Here is a 22,882-nt window from a genome sequence, read left to right on the forward strand (position 1 = left end):
AAATACCATACATCATAGCCAAAGTTATCTGAGAACTCACGACTTATTCCTGATCTCAGACAGCCAATGCTATCTGTCTTATGATGGCCATAGATCAGAGGTGGTATTCAGCAGCTTCTGACCAGTTCTGGAGAACTGGTAGTGGAAATTTTGAGTAGTTGGGAGAACTGGCAAATACCACCTCTGACTAGCCCCACCCCCATCTATTCTATGCCTCCTGAGTCCCAGCTGTTCGGCTGGGTCTCCTTTAGTTGCCTTGCACAGGAGCTGGAAAGCAGGTTAGTGGGGTGGGGAGGGAATGGGGATTTTCCAGTAACCTTTCCCTGCTATGCCCATCAAGCCACACCACGCCCACCAAGCCATGCTCACAGAGCCGGTAGTAAAAATGTTGAATCCCACCACTGAGGCAGGCATCTTACAACATAGAATCATGGGCCTGGGACCACAGAGGTCTTCCTGCTGTTTTTGAAAACCTCCAGTGATGAAGTTCCTACAACTCTGGGAGGCAAATTATTCCCATGGATTAATTGTCAGATCATTTCTCCTTATTTCTAGGTTGGATGTCTCTTTAACAAGTTTCCACCCATTACTTTTTGTTCTGCCTCTGGTGCTTCGAAGAATAAGTCAATCCCCTCTTTTCTATGATAGCCTAAGGACTGGAAAACAACTATCATGCCCCCCCTACAATCCTTCTCTTCCCTTCCTTAGTCTTTACCTCTGGAGGCCATTTCAGGAACAACTCTCATCATTTCTCATCACTCCTTATCACCCATCTCCTCCCACTTGTGACTGTATGACTGTAACTTTGTCGCTTGTATCCTTATGATTTATACTGACTGTTTCCTAGTATGATTTGATTGCTTATTGTACCCTATGACTATCATTAAGTGTCATACCTTATGATTCTTGACAAATTTATCTTTTCTTTTATGTACACTGAGAGCATTTGCACCAAGACAAATTCCTTGTGTGTCCAATCACACTTGGCCAATAAAGAATTCTATCTATCTATCTTAACAGTGCTTATTTGTGATTAAATTGTAACGTTAAAACAGGGGGGTGAGCTATGGAGTCGATGGGAGTCAGGATACAAATTTAATAAAATAAATCAGGCTGAGAGAATAGGACGATTGTCAGATGATGGACGTTTAGAAGAAAATGTAAGAAATATTGTTACTATTACTACTACTTTTAATCATCTTTGAAGTTGACATAGAGCTTTTATTGTGCTTAACACTTACATCTTTTCCTGATAACCCCTCCCGGCCCGGAGTTCCAGGTTGACCCGGTTCTCCCTGTAGTAAAGAAAAAGGATGGAAGAAAGAAAAACAAAATTTAGACTACAGTTAATCCTCCCCTTTGAAAATTCTACGTGCTCTATCATGTAACTTAAAGTATGTCAGGGCTACTACATCCTTTTTTGTCTTCTTCTTTACTTCCTCTTTTACTGCTTTAGGTGTCGAGGTAGACACAAAGTTCTGGCTCTTCTGGAGGCCTCAACTATTGTTAACTGATGTTGCTGAGTGTGTCTTTGATGTTGTCTCCCCATCTTCTTCTGGTTGTGCCTCATGTTCTTTGGGCTTCTCCTCTTTTTGTATATGTCTTGTATGGTATGGAATCCCATGACATTCTCTCCGGGTGATCAAACCACTTTATTTGCTGTTTTTATATGAAGTTTAAGATTGGTTCGTTGCCAGTTCTTTCTTTTATGATCTCATGTCTGATTTTATGTCTTCTGGTCACTCCAGCAGCTTCCATCAAACATCTCATTTCCATGGTGATTAACTTTTATTTATGCTTTATTGTTTGGCACTGGTAACATAGGGCAGGGGTGAAATGCTTTTGAGATGCTCACACTACATCCTTTTCCACAGCAAAATTCCGTATCAGCTTTCAGCAAGGAACATGGTTTATTATTCTTTACATGATCTCAATTTCTACATTTTCTTCTTCAGAAATCCAGTGGATTGTGTTTTCTCTGCCTCAAAGATATAAAGGGCAACATTGACCTCCCAAAAAATGCATTTTGCACCCCAATTATTCTTGTGCATAGCCATATTACCAGTGGTGGTATTCTACCAGTTTGGACTGGTTTGGGCAAACCAGTAGTCCCGGTGAGCATTTGGCCCTGACCACCTGCCCCTGCTCTTTCCTGTGCTTTATTTCCTGGTTTTTTTAACACAGCTGATTCACGCAGCAGGGCATTTTGCCACGCCTCAGCTGTTTTAGTCATTGGGGCTGCAGTAGAAGGTAAGCGATTGAGTTGAAAATAAGCTTTTTAAAATGTAGAGCACGTGCACAGAGCACGTGTTTGGTGCGCACTCACTCACCAAACCGCTTGTTACATCAGTTGAATCACACCACTGCATATTACTTACTCTCATGCCAGGACTTCCTGCATCTCCCCTTGGACCCTTAAAACCCTGAAACAAGGAAATGAAATGTGTAAATGTTCTCCCTCCAAAACTGACCCCTGAAAATGGTTCTTTAACTTCCTCCCAGCCTTGGACTTAATCTCCGTTCCCACATTCCTTTTCTCTTTATATCTCACTATCTCATTTCCTTGAGATGGTGTCTACTTTGCTTCAAAGTTTAAAGGCAGAGCCTGACACAACACGGAATATAACAGACACATACATACACGCACACAGCATGAGTTCCATGGTGAAACAATATTTGGGCAATATTATGGAGCAATACTGGGTCCAATACAAGATGTTGGTTGCCACCTTCAAAGCTCTACATCGCGGGTTTTCAAACTTGACAGCTTTAAGACTTGTGGACTTCAACTCCCATAATTTCTCCTCCAGTCATGTTAGCTCAGGAGTTGTGGGAGTCTTAAACTTGCCAAGTTTGAAGACCCTTGCTCTACATGGCTTGGGATCAGGTTATTTGAATGACTGTCTTTCCCCAACCACTTCTACCCAACCTGACCTGAGAGACGAAACAGGAAATGTTACAGGCCCCCTCTCTTTAAAAACTCCATCTGGTGGCATGAAGAAAAAGGGTCATCTTTGTGGTGGCTCCTTCCCTGTGGAACATCATCCCCATGGAGATAAGATTGGCCTCCACTTGGACATTCTTTCTGTAGGCCCTGAAAGCCTGGTTTTACCAACAGGCCTCGGGTCCCAGGGTGGGATGGAGTCCATCAAGTGGTTCATTTGATTGTTACTGGAGAAGGGGAGGAGAGTTGTTTTGTGTGTGTGTTGAAATTTTATCTTTCTAAGCTGCCCAGAGTCACTGAGAGTGAAACTGTACTCAGCCACAGAGTGATTTCCCTGGGAGGGAAAACAAGTCAACATTTTCCCCTAACTGCTACCAGACAGTGCTGGAAAACTCTGAATAGGACCCATACCTTACATAGTTAGGCTTGGCCAAGACTCTGTGTTTAAATGGGGTAGAGTATCCTCTCCTGAATGTGACTGTGGTGTTCCTTGTCAGACAATGGATCATATAGTGACCAGCTATAGCCATTTGAGAGTGTATGCAGGAGGAAAAGCAGATTTTGTCCAATTAGCAAATACTGTGCTTAATTGGATAAATTTTCATGGGTGCAGGTATGCAGGTCTTGGCGTGTTCAGGTCTTTTCCCATGTAAGGTTGAGTGCATCTTGGCAACATTTCGATGAGGTCCCACTCGCCATCTTCAGGCTGGTGCTTTCGGCTTTGTGCTTGTGCGAGCAAAGCGTGATCGGAGCTGCCGTCTCTCTATATATGCTGGTGGGGAGGTTGGCTGTGTTGTCATTTCTTGATTGGTTGATGGAGTTGATGTTTGCAGATTGGCTGGCTTTTTCGTAAGAACATGTGTGGCTGAGGTATTGGCTGTGTGTCTATCAGCCTCCTGTGTTGTAATCTCAACAATATGTAGGGCACAGCAATATAACTCAGAAGGTCATCACACAGCCCATGACCCAGGTCATTAGGACCCAGGAGATTACAGCACAAGACCCAGGATGTCAAAACAACAGAACTCAGAAGGTCATTGCATAGCCCATTACCCAGGTTGTTACAACACAGGAAGCTGATAGATACACCAGCCTGAAGATAGCAAGTGGGACCTTGTCAAAACATTGCCAAGATGCTCTCAACCTTACACAGGAAAAGACCCGAACATGCCAAGACCTGTGTGTGTGTGTGTGTGTGTGTGTGTGTGTGTGTGTGTGTGTGTGTAGATTTTCAGTCATCCAGGTCATGGTTGTCCCAAAGGTGCTTTTTTCAAGAGGCAACTGGACTTTCTTTGTTTTCCTTTGAAAACATTTCACTTCTCATCCAAGAAGCTTCTTTAACTCTTGCAGACCGCTGATCATTTGCATCCTTTGAAAGGGTCATTGAGGACACAGATAACCCTCCAAGTGGCCTCAAGGGCTCTCTAAAAAGAATGCAAATGACCAGCTGTCTGCAAGGAGTATAAATCCTTCTGTTCCCCACCATCCAGTCAGAGCTGAAGAAGCTTCTTGGATGAGAAGTGAAAGGTCTTCAAAGGAAAACCAGACAGTCCCGTTGCCTCTTGAAAAAGCACCTTTGGGACAGATATAAAACATTTGTTTTATTTTATGAACTAACATATTTTGAAATGTAACTTACAACTCCATATAGAACTCCTTTTTTTGTTGTTTACACCTTACAAAACACATCTTCCTCTTATGTGTATCATATCACTATGTGTTCTTTTCAAACGTCATTACTGCGGCTATCCATGTATTTCATGATGTATGTTAAATAAATAAATGAAAAGGTTTGTTTATTCTGTCCCAGAACAGCTTGTAACGAGACTTACCGGTGGTCCTCTGCCACCCTCTTGGCCTGGTAGCCCCGGGTCTCCAGGCTTACCCTGAAATAAACAAAGCACATTTAGAATAGACTCTTGCACTGCTAAGGCATAAATCAAATTTTCATACTGCATTGGCATGGTTTACGCAATGCACAATGCCACACAAAAATGAACACCTTCTGATGGAGCTCTGGAATTCTTTTGACCAGCAGTAATGTAATACAGTTCTTATTTAGTTACTTATATCCTGCCTTTATTATTTTCACAAATAACTAAAGGTGGCAAACATATCCAACATACCTCTCCTCTTCCAGGTTTTTTCACAATAATGTTCTGACCTAGGCTTCCCTCAACAGCACAAAGCTGGGTGCTCATTCCAATAAACCCCTTTTATTTGATTTACAATTAATTTCTTCTCCAACAAAGTCCTGGCCAACAGTCTTTCACGATAGTTCCCAATTAAAACCTTTATCAGGCTTTGAGAAGGGCCAGGCCTATATCTTTCAGATGCTGCAATACTTGGCAAGCATGCCAAAATGAACTAATTGTCTCCTGCAAAGACCTACTCCCCTTTTGCTCCTCTTTTATTCCCTATGAGAGGGGCCATTCACCATCCACCTGTGGCCTTACTCCCAAGTCGGCCCTTGTTCCTTAGCTGTTCCCTTCTCCTGGCAGCTCTAAGCATACGCGCACTGGGAAGAGGCTCCAGCTGTTCTTCTGCCCCACTGATCTCTGACTCCAAAGGCAACTGTCAGATGACCCTGGCCCCATCTCTGCCTCTGACGCAGAGCACTCGTCAGAGCCTTCCCCAGACTCCAGGACTGGCCCATGTTCCCCCAAAACTTCCTCACTGTCTGAGTCTGCCACCAACTCTGCTGTCCGCTGATGGGCCACAACAAATAACAACCCTGTGAGGTGGGTTGAGCTGAGGGAGAGTAACTCGCCCAAGGTACCCAACTGAAAACAAATGAAGCCCTATCCACCCTAATTTTCCAGGATACATTAAATAGAAATTGATTCTTTTTTAAACAGTGATTTTCTATTAATTACATTTCTTAGTGCTTAATAAACATTGAGTTGTCTGGGTATTTATTTTGCTTAACAATTCAAATTTACATTCTTAATCCCCACCCCTTTTTTCCAACCAGTGGTAAAATAAATTCCATGTTTGATACTATTCTACATCTTCTTAATTTTCAATGTTAATTTATCCATTTCTTCACAATCTAGTATCTTACTATCTCTCCATCTCGCAGTAGATCTTCACGTTTCCAATATTGTGCTAATATAATCCTCACTGCTGTTAAGACATGTAATATTAAATACATACTTTCTTATTGATTTTTTCAGATATTATACCTAATAAAAAAAGTTCAGTTTTAAAATCTACATGTTCCCCTATCATCTTTTCTAGCCACCTGTGTATCTTTGTTCAGATTTTTTTTTGCTTTACAAGCAAGGAGGAGGAGGAGGAGGAGAAGGAGAAGGAGAAGGAGAGGAAGAGGAAGGAGAAGGAGAAGGAGAAGAAGGAGAAGGAGAAGGGGGAGAAGAAGAGGGAGAAGAAGAGGGAGAAGAAATTGATTCTAAAGTACTGAACATAAACTCATTTACAATAGTAAAATTAGGGGGTAACAAACAAGTCACTGCATTTTTAAAGGCCTGAACTGCAATAATATTTTTAAGATTTGAAGTCACAAGATTAATCCTATGATTGTGATCAAATAAACTTGTCAAGGCAAATTGAAAGAAAAAGACCAGGAATATTTTCCATCTGTGCAGCAGACTTTAATTAGCATGTTGACTTGGTTTGATCTATGTTCTCAACCATCGTTGGTCTCACTTATCCAGAGCTTTTCTTCTGAGACTAAATGCCATTTTAGTTCCCTCACTGAGTTCATAAATGTATGAAAGCATGGCATGAAAAGTGTATTTCCTCACACAAATTTATGAATTTAAGAAGAGTCTGTGACATGGTTGCTAAAAAACAAAGAACAGTGATAAAGAATATTAGGTATATTTATTAACAACAAACTAGCTTCTTACTGGTTCCCCAGGTGATCCTGGTTTACCATCTTTGCCATCGTTTCCAGCTACACCCTAAAACAGAAGCCAAACAGATAAACAAGATTAGAAATGCAAAGACATTCTGCAATATTTTTAAGAGAGGGTTGTAAGAATAAAAGAAAAAAAAACTGACCAAATATTACTAATTTAGGAAAATTAGACAAAATTAGACTATACCCGGTAGCAAACCTGCCAACTCCATGCTGTGGAAAATCCACAAAGAAAAAAAAAAAGGTTGTATGAAAAGGAGCAAGTCAAAACAATTAACTAGGGTTCATTGCTTCAGCCAATCAAATGCATAATGTACATGCACACCAAATAATACTTTGTTTCTCTAAAATGATGTTTTCTTTTCATAGATAAACACCTCAAACGTATCGGGCCATGCTTCTAACAGTGGAGCAAAAAGTGGTTAATGAGTTCATTAATGGAGCTTACTGCAGGTTAGTTCCATGCTAATATAATTATGGTGTTATCTATTCAGTCAGAATAACAGAGTTGGAATGGACCTTGGAGATCAACCTCTTGCTCAGGCACGAAAGCCGATACTATTTCAGACTAGTGGTTGTTCAATCTCTTCTTAAAAATTTCCAATGTTGAAGCATTCACAACTTCTAGAGGCAAGTTGTTCCACTGAGTAATTGTTCTAACAGTCAGGAAATTTCTCTGCCAAATATCTCTGCCCATGTCTGACACTTGGTGATTCTATGGGCCAGGTCTCTCTACAACTTCTGACCTTACATTACTTCTTTGACTTATTGTATGCTCTGGCTGTTGTCAGCTTTGATGATGTCCAGCCATCCTGCTCTTTGGTGGCCTGGTTACTGCTAATCCTTCCAAACACAATTGCTTTCTCCGGTGAATTCCCCCAGATGACACAGCCAAAATAAGTGAGATGCAGCCTTGTGATTTTGCCTCATGCTAACATGTAGCTTCATATTCATACACCTGGCAAAAATCGATATTCTGCTTGACATGATACTTTTTGGTGTGTATACTCTTCCAGTTATGATTCTACATTTTACTAATTCAGCCTCTGAGGTTTTGCTTATATTCCTGTACTGAAATTCAAACCACCCACATGCTTCATAGTTCGATTAACTTTCACCACAAGGCACATAATTAGCAAATCCATCATTATTAATCAAGATCCAGAGCCACCACTAGATTCATGAGTGCAGAACGGATTCACTTAGAGAGGGTAGAGATTGAGGTTGGTCTAAGTCATCACACACACTTCAGTCTTTTTTTAAAAAAAATATAACTTCAAGATGTCTAAAGATGATAATATAGTTGAGGTCCTGGTTTCATGGTGAATATAATCTTCAGCCATTCCATACATGGGAGTACACCACTAATCTGAAATCAGTGTGTCCCCTATACCTCCTTAACTTCAGGGAGCTCTAAAAACCAAGTTGATTAACTAATGGTTCATTTGGTCCCTAAACACTGTAAGGCAGTTTTGTAGTATAGAAAGTTAGCAATGCCTCTCCCCGCATTCCTAGAAGAATGAAATATTTTGGGAAATATTAAAAAAGGCAGAATGTTATATTTCCCCTAAAAGAGAAATAAAAATTCGAAGGGAGACAGAAACTCGGAGTTCTAGCTCCCTGCCCCCAGCAGATATTTTGTGCCCATTAAGAAAGACTGGGCCAATCTATTTACAAGACAAAAGACCTTCAGCTCCAGGGTGATGGGGTTAAGATATGATCCTTCAGGACATAATAGGATTAACTCACTAAGACAGTGGTCCCCAATCACCGGGCCCCGGGCCGGTACCGGTCCATGGATCATTTAGTACCGAGCTGCCTATTTTGCTTGGGCGCCGCCATCTTGTTTAGATAGTGCTTGAGAAAGTGCTTCCGGGTGAGCTTGTCAGTCGTCGGTTGGAAAGCAGCGTTTGGGTGCTGAAGGAATCCTCGCGCCTTAGTTTCATTGAGTGGGGGGGGCTTCAAACAAAGAACCATCCCGATAGCGGTGGAATCTTGCGTTACTCAGAAGGAGATTAAGAAATAGCCTAAAAAGCCCATCGACCGCGAGAAGGTACAAAGGAGGAGTTGAAGGTGGCGGGGAGAAGCGGGGGATGGCTGGCTGGCCGGTTGCTCGGCTAGCCTTGCCTTGGTCATGCATGCTGATGCTGGTACCGGTCCGTGGATCATTTTGTACTGGTCCGTGGTACAAAAAATGGTTGGGGGCCACTGTACTAAGACACAGAGCTCACTACATTGCACAATCTCCTAAGGAAATTTCATCACCTTCAATCAAACATGGGAGCTCAGACAACTTACAGAGCCAGTTATAACCCCTACAACAGCCAATGGAACAAATGTTCTTGCACAGAAACAGGAAGCACAAGGGCAAAGCCCAAGAGAATGTATACAAGCCACCCACTCTCAACTCCATGTGGTCAGCTGCCCAGAGCCATAAACCCATGTGGTTCTGCTTCATCATTAAACCATCTTTCCAATCAGCCTCCAGCCTACATTTTGTCTCCAGTGCAGAGGTGGTATTCAGCAGGTTCTGACCAGTTCTGGAGAACCGGTAGCAGAAATTTTGAGTAGTTCAGAGAACCGGCAAATACCACCTCTGAGTGGCCCTGTCCTCATCTATTCTCTGCCTTCTGAGTCCCAGCTGATCGGCTGGGACTTCTTTTGTTGCCTTGCATAGGAGAATGGGGCTGGAAAGCAGGTTAGTGGGGTGGGGAGGGAATGGGGATTTTGCAGTAACTTTTTCCTGCCACACCCACAGAACCAGTAGTAAAAAAAAAAAAACCACGAATCCCACCACTGCTCCAGTGCCTTTCTCCCGGATTGGAACTGGCCCTGGATATTTCTTCCAACAGTAGGGTTCTTCCAGAGCTGTTTAGTAAACCTATTTCCCAGTGGTTGAAATGCTTGTTCCATCTCACCTCCTGAATCCTGGAATACCCTCTCCTTTCTGCAGCCCTGACACCATGCTTCCAACCTCCTTACTCCTTCTGATGGATGGCTTTGACCCTTGAATAGCCTTGTCCCAGTCAGAAAAGAAGATTGAGTGTGGGAGAGGATTGCAGGAAATTGAACACAGCAGTAAAGATATTCATGCACAATTTTAAAACAATTTTGAGTCAAAAATATGAATTCATCTTGGCTAATAATCTTGATTCTGGGTAGAACAGATCTTGGAGATGCTGAGAAGCAGGGCTGTAAAAAGATTTCCTAAGATTCTTTGACAGTGGAGATTTTGGACTTGTCAACAAGAAAAGCATTCTTTCTGTCACCATGGTATTGGATTACCTTAATACCTTAATAGATTTCCCTCTCCTTACCTGGAGAGACCTTTATCTTTACCTTTTCCTCCTCTTATATTTTTCCTTCCACAAATTGAGTTATCTTTCTTTCAGTGTATTGTATCACCAAGTTTAGAACAGGGTAGTTAAAATCTGATTGCATGCATGCCAATTCAAATTAAGAGGGTTTTTTTTTTTTAATGCCAAACAATATGTCCACAGTCTACTATCTTAACATGCTATGTAACTACATGGGGGTGAGGATAAAAAGATATCAGGAACAAAACTTGTAGACATCCACACATGTTTCTCCTTTGCTCTGATATATGTATGTGGCACCTCCATTCCAGTTGAACTGTTTCAGGAGCCAATAGAAATATTGTTCATTTTCCAGATATCTTGCATCAATAGTTACAAATATTATTTTCACTCACCATAAGTCCAGGCAATCCTGGGGGTCCCTGAGGTCCTGGGGGACCTTCTTTCCCCTATGAAAGATGATACTGTGTTAGAATCTTTAAGATGCTTGGATGAGGAAGATCTGAAATCAAGTCCTTGCTCTACCAGGGGTCTTCAAACTTGACAATTTTAAGACTTGCGGACTTCAACTCCCAGAATTCCTTTTCCAGTCATGTTAGCTCAGGAATTCTGGGAGTTGAAGTCCACAAGTCTTAAACTTGCCAGGTTTGAAGACCCTTGCTCTGTACAGTCATTATACCAGGTCCTGTCTCTTCTCCAGGTCTGAAGAACTACTATGGCCTTCTGGGAATAAATATGCCATCTCCATCCATCCCTCTCCCATTTTTTCCAAATTGACCACCAAGATCAATTCAGAGAAGAAGAAAAAAAAGCAAAGCTCCAGAATCTTAAGAAATCTCTTAGATCCTCAGTGAAAGCTGAACAGTTTTTAGAATTTCCCCTTTCACAGAACCCATCACTCATATATCTCCCAAAGATGTTTTCCCCCAAAAAAGAGACACCTAGACTTTCTTGATTTTTTTAAAATTAGAAAATAGCAATAGCACCTATATACAGTTTCATAGTGCTTTACAGTCCCCGCTAGGTGTCAGCATACTGCCCCCAATAATCTGGGTCCTCATTTTACTAACCTCAAAAGAATGGAAGGCTGAGTCAACCTTGAGCTGGTGAGAATTGAATTGCTGACAGTCAGCAGTATTAGCCTGCAATAGTGCATTCTATGCTGCTGTGGTTCGCTGGCAGCCGGTGTAGACGGCAGAGGTATCGGACAGTGAGGACGAAAGGGGACGGCGAGGACAAAAGGAGTCTGGTGAGGACTTGGATGAGGGTCCTGCATCTGATGCAGGGATGGGGCCAGGACCATCTGAGAGTGGGGTGCTGCCTACGGAGCCTTTGGAGTCTGGCAGCAGTGAGGCAGAGGATCCAGGGGAGCCTGTTCCCAGTATGCAGGTGTGCAGAGCTGCTAGAAGGTGAGAGCAGCTGAAGCAGAAGGGGCAACTTGGGAGTAAGACTGGGAGGTGATTGCCCCTCCCATAAGGAATAAAAGTCAGCCCCTAATGACAAAGAGCTTTGCAGGAAACAAAGCAGTTCAATAATCTCCGAGTGCATCATGAAGATCTGTACTCTGGTCAGTATTTTTCTGGATTTTTGGGTTGGTTTATGTTAAGCTTTAATTGGACCGGTTTCTTGACAGCATTCTGCAGCACTGAAAAGCCTGGTTTCATCTGGAGGAACTGTGTCTAATTAGTTTTGGCTGGGAATGCAAGTAACTTCCAGCTTTGCATTAAAAAAAGGTTTTACTTTTACATTGTGTTTTGTTAAGTTCGATGAAGCCTGGGTCAGAACATGTGACTCAACAGGCTCTTTCTAAATGAAGAAGAACTGAAGAAGCTGCTTGGATGAGATGTAAAACATTTTCAAAGAAAAAAAAAAACCAAGAAAATCCAACTGACTTTTGAAATCAACCTGGACCTGGATGATTGAGAATCTCAATCACTCATAAAATCAACTATCTAAGATATCTTCCAATGTTCGAAAAGTTATGAGATCCATTTTGTCCCCACAGAATATTCTCCAATATTCTGAATGAATGAACAGCAACTTGCCTTTTCTCCTGGAGGTCCTGGGGAGCCAATAGGCCCTGGGGAACCATCTGGTCCCTAAAAACAATGTGGAAAAAAATATATGTAGCAATTATTTGTCCTCCATATGATGGCCTTGAAGTTTTCATTTACCATCGTATCCCACCCTACAAAAACGCAGACGCACGACAACTGATAGTCGATGCAGAATTTGTCTCTCTGAAGAATCCTCTTTCTCATATGGCTTGGAGATAATTTTTGCACATTAATGCTGAAACTGTATTTGCTGTGGCAAATATTGTACCATGATAGATGGACAGCAGAGGTGGTATTCAGCCAGTTCTGACAGGTTCTGGAGAACCGGTAGAGGAAATTTTGAGTAGTTTGGAGAACCAGCAAATACCACCTCTGGTTGGCCTTGCCCCCATCTGTTTGCTGCCTTCTGAGTCCCAGATGATTGGAGTCTCACATGATTGGCTGGGTCTTCTTTGGCTGCCCTGCACAGGAGAACAGAGCTGGAAAGCAGGTTAGTGGGGTGGGGAGGGAATGTAGATTTTGCAGTAACCTTCCCCCGGGAGTGGGGAGGGTATGGGGATTTTACAGTATCCTTCCCCTGCCACACCCACCAAGTTGTGCCCACCCAGCCACGCCCACAGAACAAGCCACGCCCACAGAAACAGTAGTAAAAAAAAATTGAATACCACCACTCATGGACAGACTTTAATAAGATGAGCAGCATATATAAAGTACAGTCTATCCAGGTACAATATTTGCCGCAGCTCTGAGATCTATACAGACTCCTACAGTCCAGTATTATAGGGGAAAATATTGAGCTACTGAATTACCATCAAAGACAACATCATCAAAATTGCTGAATCATCATGAATAGCATCATCATCCAAATTATTATTGAAATCATCATCAATAATTGAATCATCCTCAATGACATCAACAACGTTATTGAATTATCATCAACAATAATCAAAATTATGGAATCATTATCCTCAAATCACCATAATCTCAAATAGATTTACAAGAACAATTTGCCTTCCATTCTAGTAGATAAAGATTAAAAATTAGCATGCAAAGGAAAATCTTACAGCTGGGCCTGGATTCCCAGGGGGACCCATGAAGCCAGGTATTCCAGGATGACCCTACAAAAGAATAATAATTATTTCATGTTATTATTTCTGCTGTATAGCTCACGTTCTCCTTAAGTGCTACGTGCAAACAACTTGCCACCCTCACTGTGTATCAAGCACTGCATATATCACCTAATTCTTGAGAACAGCTAACAAGCATTAATTTCAAGGTGAGAAAACGGTGGCTCATGTGGTTAGAACCAGGGTGGGATGCTGCCAGTATAACAACCGGTTCAGTGATCACACATGAACAGCAGTGTAAAAATCCTGACCTGCTATGTTACTTCAGGGGAGTAACACAGCTGAGGCATGGCAATCCATTCCTCCATGCTGATCAGCTTGTACGATAAAGGTCTGTACAGCGCAAGGGCTGGCAGGCGGGGCCGCATAATTGTCGCCGTGAACCAGTTTGCTCCCAGTTGATATTTGGAGCTAGGGGTTTGCCTGAACTGGCCCGAATTGGCAGAGTCCCACCCCTGGTTAGAACACTGGGCTGACAATTTGTAAGCTTGAATTCGAGACGCAAGAGCTGCTGTGTAACAGGATGAGCTCCCATCATTTGTTCTAGTTTGAAAGTGTGCAAACGTGAATAGAAAGATAGGTACCACTTCAGTGGGCACATTAACAGAGAGATGAAAGGAGCCAGTGCAGCCAAGCATCCTCCAGGCAATGGAGAAGTCATGGGGGCAATCTTTTCATCCTGGAAGTGTCTTGGTGCTTCCAACAAAAATGGGATGGGATTTCCAAGATGGTTCCTAGAAAGGGAAGAATCTTTCTTCTACTTGTCTTTCTGGCTGCCATAAAAACGGGGGGAGGGAAAATTAATTGGGGATTGGCGGTGGGAAGAGTGGTGGAGGCTTGAGATGGTGAATTGTAAAACTTGGGGAAACTTTCTTATTTGCTTATTGCGCAGCTGTAGCTTCTTATCTAAGCAGGCCAAGGTCAACCATCCTAATGAGCCAGATGTCTGAAACACCACCTGAAGATGCCCCACTTGACATTATACACATCTCAGATTGGATGGCCGGTTTGAACTATTGTGGGTGGGAACATTGCCATAACTTTGTATATTTGATTTTCCTTTTCTCTATAACAATGGAGTCTAAGGTTTCCTTTCTCGGATTTTGAATGGAGCCTCAACTGACAGGGATTTTAGGTTGCACTGAACTTGCTTTGGGTTAAATTAGGTTCTGATTGGACTTCTGGCCTACTAGCCATAATATGCCAAAACTAATGGGAATTGTCTTTATCATCAGGATGGAAAGTTTCACGGAGCATGAGTATGATTAAGGCACACGAACAAGTCTATACCATGTTTTCCATGTTCTACACCGTGTTAAAAGTTAGCAAGTGTACAGCTTGCTAAAAAACATGAGTGGATTTTTTTTTTAACCAAACAACACCATAAGTATAAGTGGTACAACTGAAAAAAATGAATGGGGTTTGCACCTCTGCTTGACACATAAAAAACCCTGCTACTTTTCCTCTATGCCAAGGGAAATATAGCAAGAGTAAATTTTAAAAAAGGAAGATCACTTGATTTAATAGGCCAGACAAAGAGATTTGCAGAATTATAATTCACAAGGCACAAGAGTGAGCCAAATTTGAGTGCAATGCAGCTTTATGGCAATTAGATTTTGCTCTTCAGCAGTTTATTGAGGAAAGCATGAAAATTAGTGAAAGCTTGGGATAGCAATGAATGCTAGTGTAAAAAATAAGTGCCTACCCCTCATAGAAGACTGAAATAGTTTGGGAAATGTTAAAAAAGGCAGAATATTATATTTCCCAAAATGAGGAAGGGAGAAACATGCTTTTTTCAAAGGCAGAAAGCACCATTTCTTAAGAGCCCACAGCAGATCAGCACTTAAGAGATAAAGAGCTTATTGAAAGAAGACAAGTATCTAGATATCTCTATTCATAAGCAAATACCTTCACCCAAGAGCCAAAACAGGACAAAAGCCATTAAGCCACAATAGAAATTTCCCAACATCTTTTCAGACAACAACAAGCCCCTTCATTACACCATCCCAGACCAGTCCAAACTTTACCTGGGAGCTCAGATAAGCCAACAAACAAAAGGTTGACAAATTATCTCAGACAAACACCTAGGATTTGCATCTCATCTTTTGCCTATAGAGCCAGCTATGACCTCTACATGACCCATGCTTGGTGGTTCTGCTTTACTAATAAATGGACCTTCTTTTCAATCAGCCTCTAGACTCCATTCTGTTTCCAGTGCCTTTCTCCCAGCTTGGAACTGAACCAGATGGATATTTCTTCCCACGCTAGTTAATTATGGAACTGTTGTAAAAAATATGGTTGAAGACTGGTTGCTGAACATAATGAAAGAAGCATATGGTGGAAGAGAAGCTTGAATGAAAATTTATACAATGTTTAATGAATGTTTTAATATCGTGCAATGAGTAAATTAAGGAGGTATATGATGTCTTCTGTTTGTTTTTGGTACATTGATGAGCAAATATGTAAAATACTTGTGTGATTATTTCATCGGTACATTGGTGGATCCACGAATGCACGCATATGCAGAGAAGTGTGTGTTTAACACACTGGCTATTTGCATAGAATGTTAAATAGGTGGCTGTTTTAACATACAGTGATACAGATGAGAATTAAGTTACAAAGCAAATATATAAAAGCAAAGCTAACAGTTGCCCTGTCAAGAGAAGACTAAGAACGATATAACTGAAGGGAGTACATAGCATCTTCATAAAATGAAAAAGTTGTGTCATTTAAAAAAAAAAAGCAATGCAGGAAGCAGTTTTTGGGAATGGTATAAGCAAGGATGGTTTGGAAGAAGAGAAAAATAAGAAAAAGTCTTGATGTGAATTAGTTCTGGCTATATTTTCTTTTCTTATCAATATCCAATGTCTTTAATTGCTTTGGCTATTTTTTATGCTTTCTGCACTCTGCATTGTGCTACTGATGCCAAAAGGGAATAGAGTAATGGCTTTGCATACATTTCTGTATGCACACAATCTACTAGCCAAAATGTTTGGGTTCCAGGCTATAAACTAGCTTTTTGGCCCTATCACTATTTTCAGAAAAAAAATATGAATGACAAAGTATCTCATCTATATTCAACCTTAGCTGTGTCTATTATTTTCCCCAGAAAAATGCTTTCAACATAATACAGCATATATTGTTATTTTCCCCTTGAGAACATAGCAAGAACAGTTTCTGAATAAATAAATATTCTTATCTGTTTGTATCTGTATCAAGAATGTGTGTAAATAAAAATAAGCATCTGCAATACATTTGAATTATACTTGTACGCTTTTTTTTTCTTTCTTATTATTTTTGTTGTGTGTGAAGAACAAAAGTTGGAGGAATGACAAAGTGCCTCTCTGAAAGAGTCCTGAAACCTCCCTGAGGATCTAACATAGCTGGTTCAATTTAAGCAATGATTTCAACCCCATTGGACCAAAACCTTGCAATTTTAAACCTTCTTTATGAAAAACAACTTGAGATAGAAGAATATGGGAGCTACTAGAGGGAGAAAGAATCTCTCTCTGCTATTTTACCTCTCCTAATCCTAGCACAAAGCCAATGTTCACAGCATCTATTTGAGTATCTATCATCCATGGCTAAATCTGGACATCATGTGTAGGATATACATGGATGTTCCATTACTTCAACAACACAATACTGTTCGTTTGCACTGAATCTGATGACTGAATATGGTGACTTATGCGCTAGTAAAATTTTCCTGGCACTACTGCTAAAAAAATAGATTTTTGGGGGGTGGGGTGGGGGGGAGAGAAATAATTTGTCACACTTTCCTGCCCCCAGTCCTTGAGGGTGACAAAATACCAAATAGATTCCATGGAGCGACAAATATATTTCATGTATTGTTCTTCCTCTGAAGCATTCTATTTCTAATAGCTGACTTTCCAAGTTTATCTTAGACATCCTGCACAAACCAGTCTGAGTTAGTCCAGGACCAAAGATTTAGCAATTTGACATTTCAAATCTCACCAGGCTCAAGGAAGACTGGTTGCTGAACATAATGAAAGAAGCATACGGTGGAAGTGAAGATTGAATGAAAATTAATACAATGTTTAACTGATGTTTCAACATTGTGCAACGAGTAAATTAAGGAGGTATATAGCAATAGCACTTAGACTGATATACTACTTTATAGTGCTTTACAGCCCTCTCAAAGAAGTTTACAGAGTCAGCCTATTGCTCCCAACAATCTGGGTCCTCATTTTACCCACCTCGGAAGGATGGAAGGCCGAGTCAACCTTGAGCCTGGTGGGATTTGAACTGCCAAATTGTAGGCAGCTGGCTACAGTAGAAGTAGCTTGCAGTACTGCACTCTAACCACCGCGCCGCAGAGGCTCATATATGATGTCCTCTTGGTTCCGAGATGGGTAAAATGAGGACCCAGATTGTTGGGGGCAATAGGCTGGCTCTGTGAACCACTTGGAAAGGGCTGTAATGCACTGTAAAGTGGTATATAAGTCTAAGTGCTATTGCTATTGTTTACACTTCCAAACTTTCGGACTCATGCTGGAGCCCATCATCAGGGAACACACACACACACACCCTCTATGTGTGCACTGGAGTGTTCTGTGCATAGTATTTATGTGGCGCCTGGCTGTGTGTGACTTTCAGTTATTAATTGGAGTGTTGGTGGGTGACTATTAAGTGATTGGTTGTTTCCTAGTGCTGCTCCACCCTCGGCTCCTAAGTACCTGGTAAGCTGGTAGTAAATTAGCAGTCCTATTGACTGACAAGGGGTTTGCTTCCCAGGCTTCAGTCGTTTCCTGTCTATTTTTGTACTGCTCAGCCAACAATCTTAGTAGCTGTCATGCCCTGTGGGAGTCTGAATCCAAGGAGGAAGATGAACAGCTGACAGGGAGTGTGAGTGTAGCTCTGTTGGCTGTGGAGGAAACTGGGGAAGGGCAAAGTCCAGCTGGGCAGAGCAGGGGAGAGGTAGAACAAGGGTGTGGGAGTTCAGAGGAAGACCCAGGCCCACTCCCTCTTCATCCTAGGGCACGCAGGGAGGAACGGAGAAGAGAACAATGTGGGTTGTGTGGGGGAGGAAAGGGTCCTGATTCCCTTCGTTAGCCACACCTGGGAAGAAAGTTTTAAAGTAATGCAGGCTGCGTGCGGCAGCTGCTGGAAGCAAACGTGAGTTTATCTTGTGTTGACTTTTCTTATCTGTGTTCCTGGTGTCTTTCCAACCATGTTGAGTTTTGCTGTGCCTTTACATGTGGAATTCTTGCTCCTACCCTGCCAAACTAATTACCTCATTTTGCCTGGACTTATAGTTACAGTTTTTGTTGACCATGTTTGGGACTTGATTCTCTGCAGCCAAAGGCTGTTTCTGGGAGAGTTTTTCTCCAGCCAGAAGGTAACCAGGACAGTGGGGTCAAAGTTGGAGCTAATAAAGGGGCTCTTATTGATTATCTGACTGTGGTTGCTTTTGTGCCATGCCCCAGGTCATCACAGTAGCTGTGAAATTGAATGTGTGTTCTTGTTCATTGCAATGTGAGGCTACCAATGAGTTTGGGTTTCTTCATCTAACTGTTCACTCATGTTCTTGCAATCTGATAGTTAGGTCCTTCCCCATCTGTCCTACAAAGTCACAGGCACAATCCATGCAGAGAATCTGGTGAATTACAGTAGAAGTTTCTCCTACCCCCAAGCGATCTTTGCAATGAATGATTTCATTGCTAGTTAGTATTAGACTGAGTTGCTTAAGGGTGATTTGAAATTCTACCATTTCAACCTCCCCAAGCGTAAGATGTGTTAATTTCAACTGGGGTGGAGAACTCTGGGAATTGAAGTTCACACATCTTAAAGTAGCTGAGACTGAGAAATCTGCTCTAGTCTGCACCAAACTCCCTGCTTCTAAATAGCAACTCTGAGTTCCAGAGAAGTTCTAAATCTTCCTCTCTCTTGTGCGCTCACCCTGTGTAAACTTGTACGCAGAAGCTGCATTTGCTATACAAGCTGCTGCGATGCATCTTAAGTGTTTTCTCTATCACAGTCTGCAGCAGAGATGGATAAACAGCATACTTAATTGGGATGGCAGCTGCCAGGATCTCTTGTGGCAGAGGAAGCAAAGCAGATGTCTAGATTTGGAGGGTAATAGAAGCTCAGCCCAGGGATGGAACAAAATTTGCTTTCATTTTTTGGCTTGCTAATATTCTCAGGAGAAATATTAACAGCTATTCCATCACCATTTTTTCATATAAACATCAAGATTTATCTTCTCAGATAAACTGTGCTTCTTAATAATTTAATTCAAAAAAGTCAAATGTCATGGAATAATCTCCCTCCCTCCCTCTCTTTCACACACACACACACACACACACACACACACACACACACACACAAACACTTGATTACATATGCAAATCAGAGGTCTTATTAATAGTCAAGTCTTCATGTCAATTGTACAACCTATGACTTTCATTCTTATAGGAATCCATGATGACCTAAAGACTACAGGCATATGTATATTTTGGTAGAATAACCCAAAAGCAGGGCTTAGATCTTTCTTTGGCAAGTGAAGAAGTATCAAGTTAGAAATGTTGTTGTTACTGGTTGATTTCAATAAATCATGCTGATTCCTTATTTACACTCACCTGTTCACCTTTCAGGCCAGCTTCACCAGATGCCCCATCGCCTCCTTTAGGACCCTAATACATAAAAAAAAAGTCTAATAAGATGACTTGGTTTAATGGAAGATATTAGGAGCATATCCTCCCTTCTGGACCTAGTGGGTGATAGGCAGTTCTAGAAATAGCTTGATCTTATGATGCCATATAAGGCATGACAGGAGATAACCGGCACCTTGAAGTAGATTCAGAAGCCTGTTAGGATCCAGAATGGTTCACAGAATAGTGCTGTTATATGAGCACATTGAGAGATGCCTCAAACGGTCCACATTTTTTTGCATTCTGGACCAACTGCAGCTTCTGCACCAGCTGGAATTTCTGAATGCTTTTCAAAGGTAGCCTCATGTAGTTTGGGAGATATCTAAGGCACCAGATCTCCCAGTTCAGAATAGATGCATTTCTGCCCAAGATGAACCTGTGAAAAAGCCCCTTTACCCATCGCTGCCAATTGTTCTTCAAACAGAAGCCATAAATCCAAGAAGCTCCTCAGATTGCACAATCTGACTGGGGAAGTGCTGATTTCTGGGACTTGTGAGGAGTCATTACAGTTGGAGGGCGTCAGGTTAGGGGAGCCTGCTCTAACTGATGCATAGGGTTTGTGCTTCGTTAGAGTCACTGGAGAAGAGCCTAATGCTGGGAATGATTGAGGGCAATAGAAGAAGGGGACACAAAGAATGAGGTGGCTGGATGGAGTCACTGAAGCAGTCAGTGTGAGCTTAAATAGATTTCAGGGGATGGAAGAGGATAGGAAGGCCTGAAGGAACCTTGTCTATGGGGTCACGATGGGTCAGACACGACTTCATGACTAACAATAACAACAACAATGCTTAGTTTTACACAGTAGAGTTGTGGCTCAGAAAATTCCTTCTTAAAGATGTAAGATCTACCGGAAACTGATGTTCCACGGAAGCCCAACTCATTTTATTTTCCTCCAGCTTTGAAAGGAACAAGTATTTTGGAAAGCCAATTCTGTATATACAAGAAGTTGTCTTTCATGCTAACTTGAGCATGCCAATGGGGGTCAAATTCACCTAAACTGTTTCATGTATAACATCCTTGATCCTCTTTCTTTAAAAAGGAGTAGGAGACATGAACACATTCAGACTGTTAAATGCTAGAATAAATAAGAGTATTTTTGTAGGAAGCAAAATTTGATGGACCTTGAAATTGGAATGTTTTCTCTTCCGAATAGCTCTTTTCTCTTGGTAAAAAGAGCCTTCCCTTCCTATACCAGCTCCTTTCAAATATTTTTAGGGGAAGCAAGAGTCAAATAAGATAGAATGTACATTTTTACCTTGGGACCTTCCACTCCCGGAGGCCCAGGGGGACCTCTGAGTCCAGGTTCTCCCTGAAAGAAACACAGTTTACAAACAGATGTCTTCTAGCTTGATTGTTCATTCCTATAGCATCTTGGAAACATTTGGTATCCTAAAATGGTCTGTGCCTCTGGAAGGATAGGGTGACCTCATTTATCTGCTCAAGAGGAAGAGGGTACACGTTGAAGCAATGGGAAAGCATATGTGCCCTTTTCCTCTTACACAGATAAATGGGGTCACCCTGTCCTCCCACAGGCACAGACCATTTCAGGATACCATACGGTCTCCACTCATAGCTTTCTACACATTTCCCAGTTCCTTTTCTATAGTTGCCACCAAAGTGTTGCATTGTTTTAAACATGGAAGGAGATATCCCAAAGGTGTTTTTTTTTTTTTTTTCAAGAGGCAACTGGACTTTCTGGTTTTTCTTCGAAGATGTTTCGCTTCTCATCCAAGAAGCTTATTCAGAGCTGAAGAAGCTTCTTGGATAAGAAGCAAAATGTCTTCAAAGAAAATCCAGAAAATCCAGCTGCCTCTTGAAAAAAAGCACCTTTGGGACAACCATGACCTGGATGACAGAGAATCTCCATTAAAACATGCAGAAGGAGATAATACTTAGAATGGAGCAATCACATTAGATGATCAGTTTGATTAATTAATGTTACTTTTGAATCTGACTTAATATAGTTTGGTAAGAAAGGGCTGCCACAGATTTATCATGCCATTTGCTAGTGCAGATGAGACTCCTCTTCCTCTTGGGCTTGTTGCATGAGAATTTGATATTTTATTTATTTATATTAATTTATATCCACCTTTATTATTTTGATCTTCTTCTTCTTGTGCCATATCTGTCATCGGACATGGCAATCATGTTGGCGATCCTATTTTTTTATTATTTTGATAAGTAACATATTTCATAATCCTCTTTCCTTCTACTCTCTCCACAACAACTCCATGAGGTGGGTTGGGTTGAGAGATAATGACTGGCCCAGTCACTTAATTGGCTTTCATGGCTAAGATGAGTATAGAACTCACAGTCTCCTGGTGATTGGCCCAAAGTCACCCAACTGGCTTTCATGGCTAAGACGGGACTAGAAATCATTTCCAGCCTTGTGCCTTAACTACTTGACCGAACTGGCTCTGAGAAAGGGAAAAGCTTGTGATGTGGGAATCCTCAAGCAGTATCATGCACAGTTACTACCAAAAGAAAAGATCCCTATGGAGTCTTTCTCATTCAAAAACACGTTTTTTATTGTGCTGCATGATTCATTTTCCCAATCCTCAATGTGATGATGTTTGAAGTAGACCAACATATCAAACCTTTTAGGCAGGTTGAACATGGCCTGAGGACTTGAGACCCTGACCAAGGATGACTGCCTACTCAACAGTGAGCATGTAGTCAGAATTAGCCGTGGCCCTTAATTTTCACAAATGGCTTGCTCCAATTCTGACCCATGGAACATGCCTAGCCAAACCCTGAAATTTGGAGAACCCTGAAATTTGCAGAACACACTGCTGAATTTATGTTACTTTCTATTTTGAAGCATGGAGCATGCATACAGGTTAGCATGAGGAGAGGAATGAGCTTCACTTTTTTAAAAATCTCCTT

At 41.6% G+C, this 22,882-nt stretch overlaps 1 protein-coding gene across 2 annotated transcripts in view; it reads right to left on the bottom strand.

The window, feature by feature from the left end:
• Window positions 1-22,882, bottom strand: part of COL22A1 (collagen type XXII alpha 1 chain) — a 257,920-nt gene that overhangs the window by 24,746 nt on the left and 210,292 nt on the right. For both annotated transcript variants that reach the window (XM_087931748.1, XM_087931750.1), the window contains 9 exons: window positions 21,252-21,305; window positions 19,925-19,978; window positions 13,263-13,316; window positions 12,187-12,240; window positions 10,537-10,590; window positions 6,814-6,867; window positions 4,777-4,830; window positions 2,379-2,423; window positions 1,242-1,295 (listed from right to left, as the gene is read on the bottom strand). In XM_087931748.1, coding sequence (XP_087787874.1) covers window positions 1,242-1,295; window positions 2,379-2,423; window positions 4,777-4,830; window positions 6,814-6,867; window positions 10,537-10,590; window positions 12,187-12,240; window positions 13,263-13,316; window positions 19,925-19,978; window positions 21,252-21,305 — 477 coding nt within the window. The remainder of the gene's footprint in view (window positions 1-1,241; window positions 1,296-2,378; window positions 2,424-4,776; window positions 4,831-6,813; window positions 6,868-10,536; window positions 10,591-12,186; window positions 12,241-13,262; window positions 13,317-19,924; window positions 19,979-21,251; window positions 21,306-22,882) is intronic.

This window comes from Pseudonaja textilis, chromosome 3 (assembly GCF_049901715.1).
Source record: "Pseudonaja textilis isolate UNSWEBS1 chromosome 3, rPseTex1.2, whole genome shotgun sequence".
Lineage (NCBI taxonomy): Eukaryota > Metazoa > Chordata > Lepidosauria > Squamata > Elapidae > Pseudonaja > Pseudonaja textilis.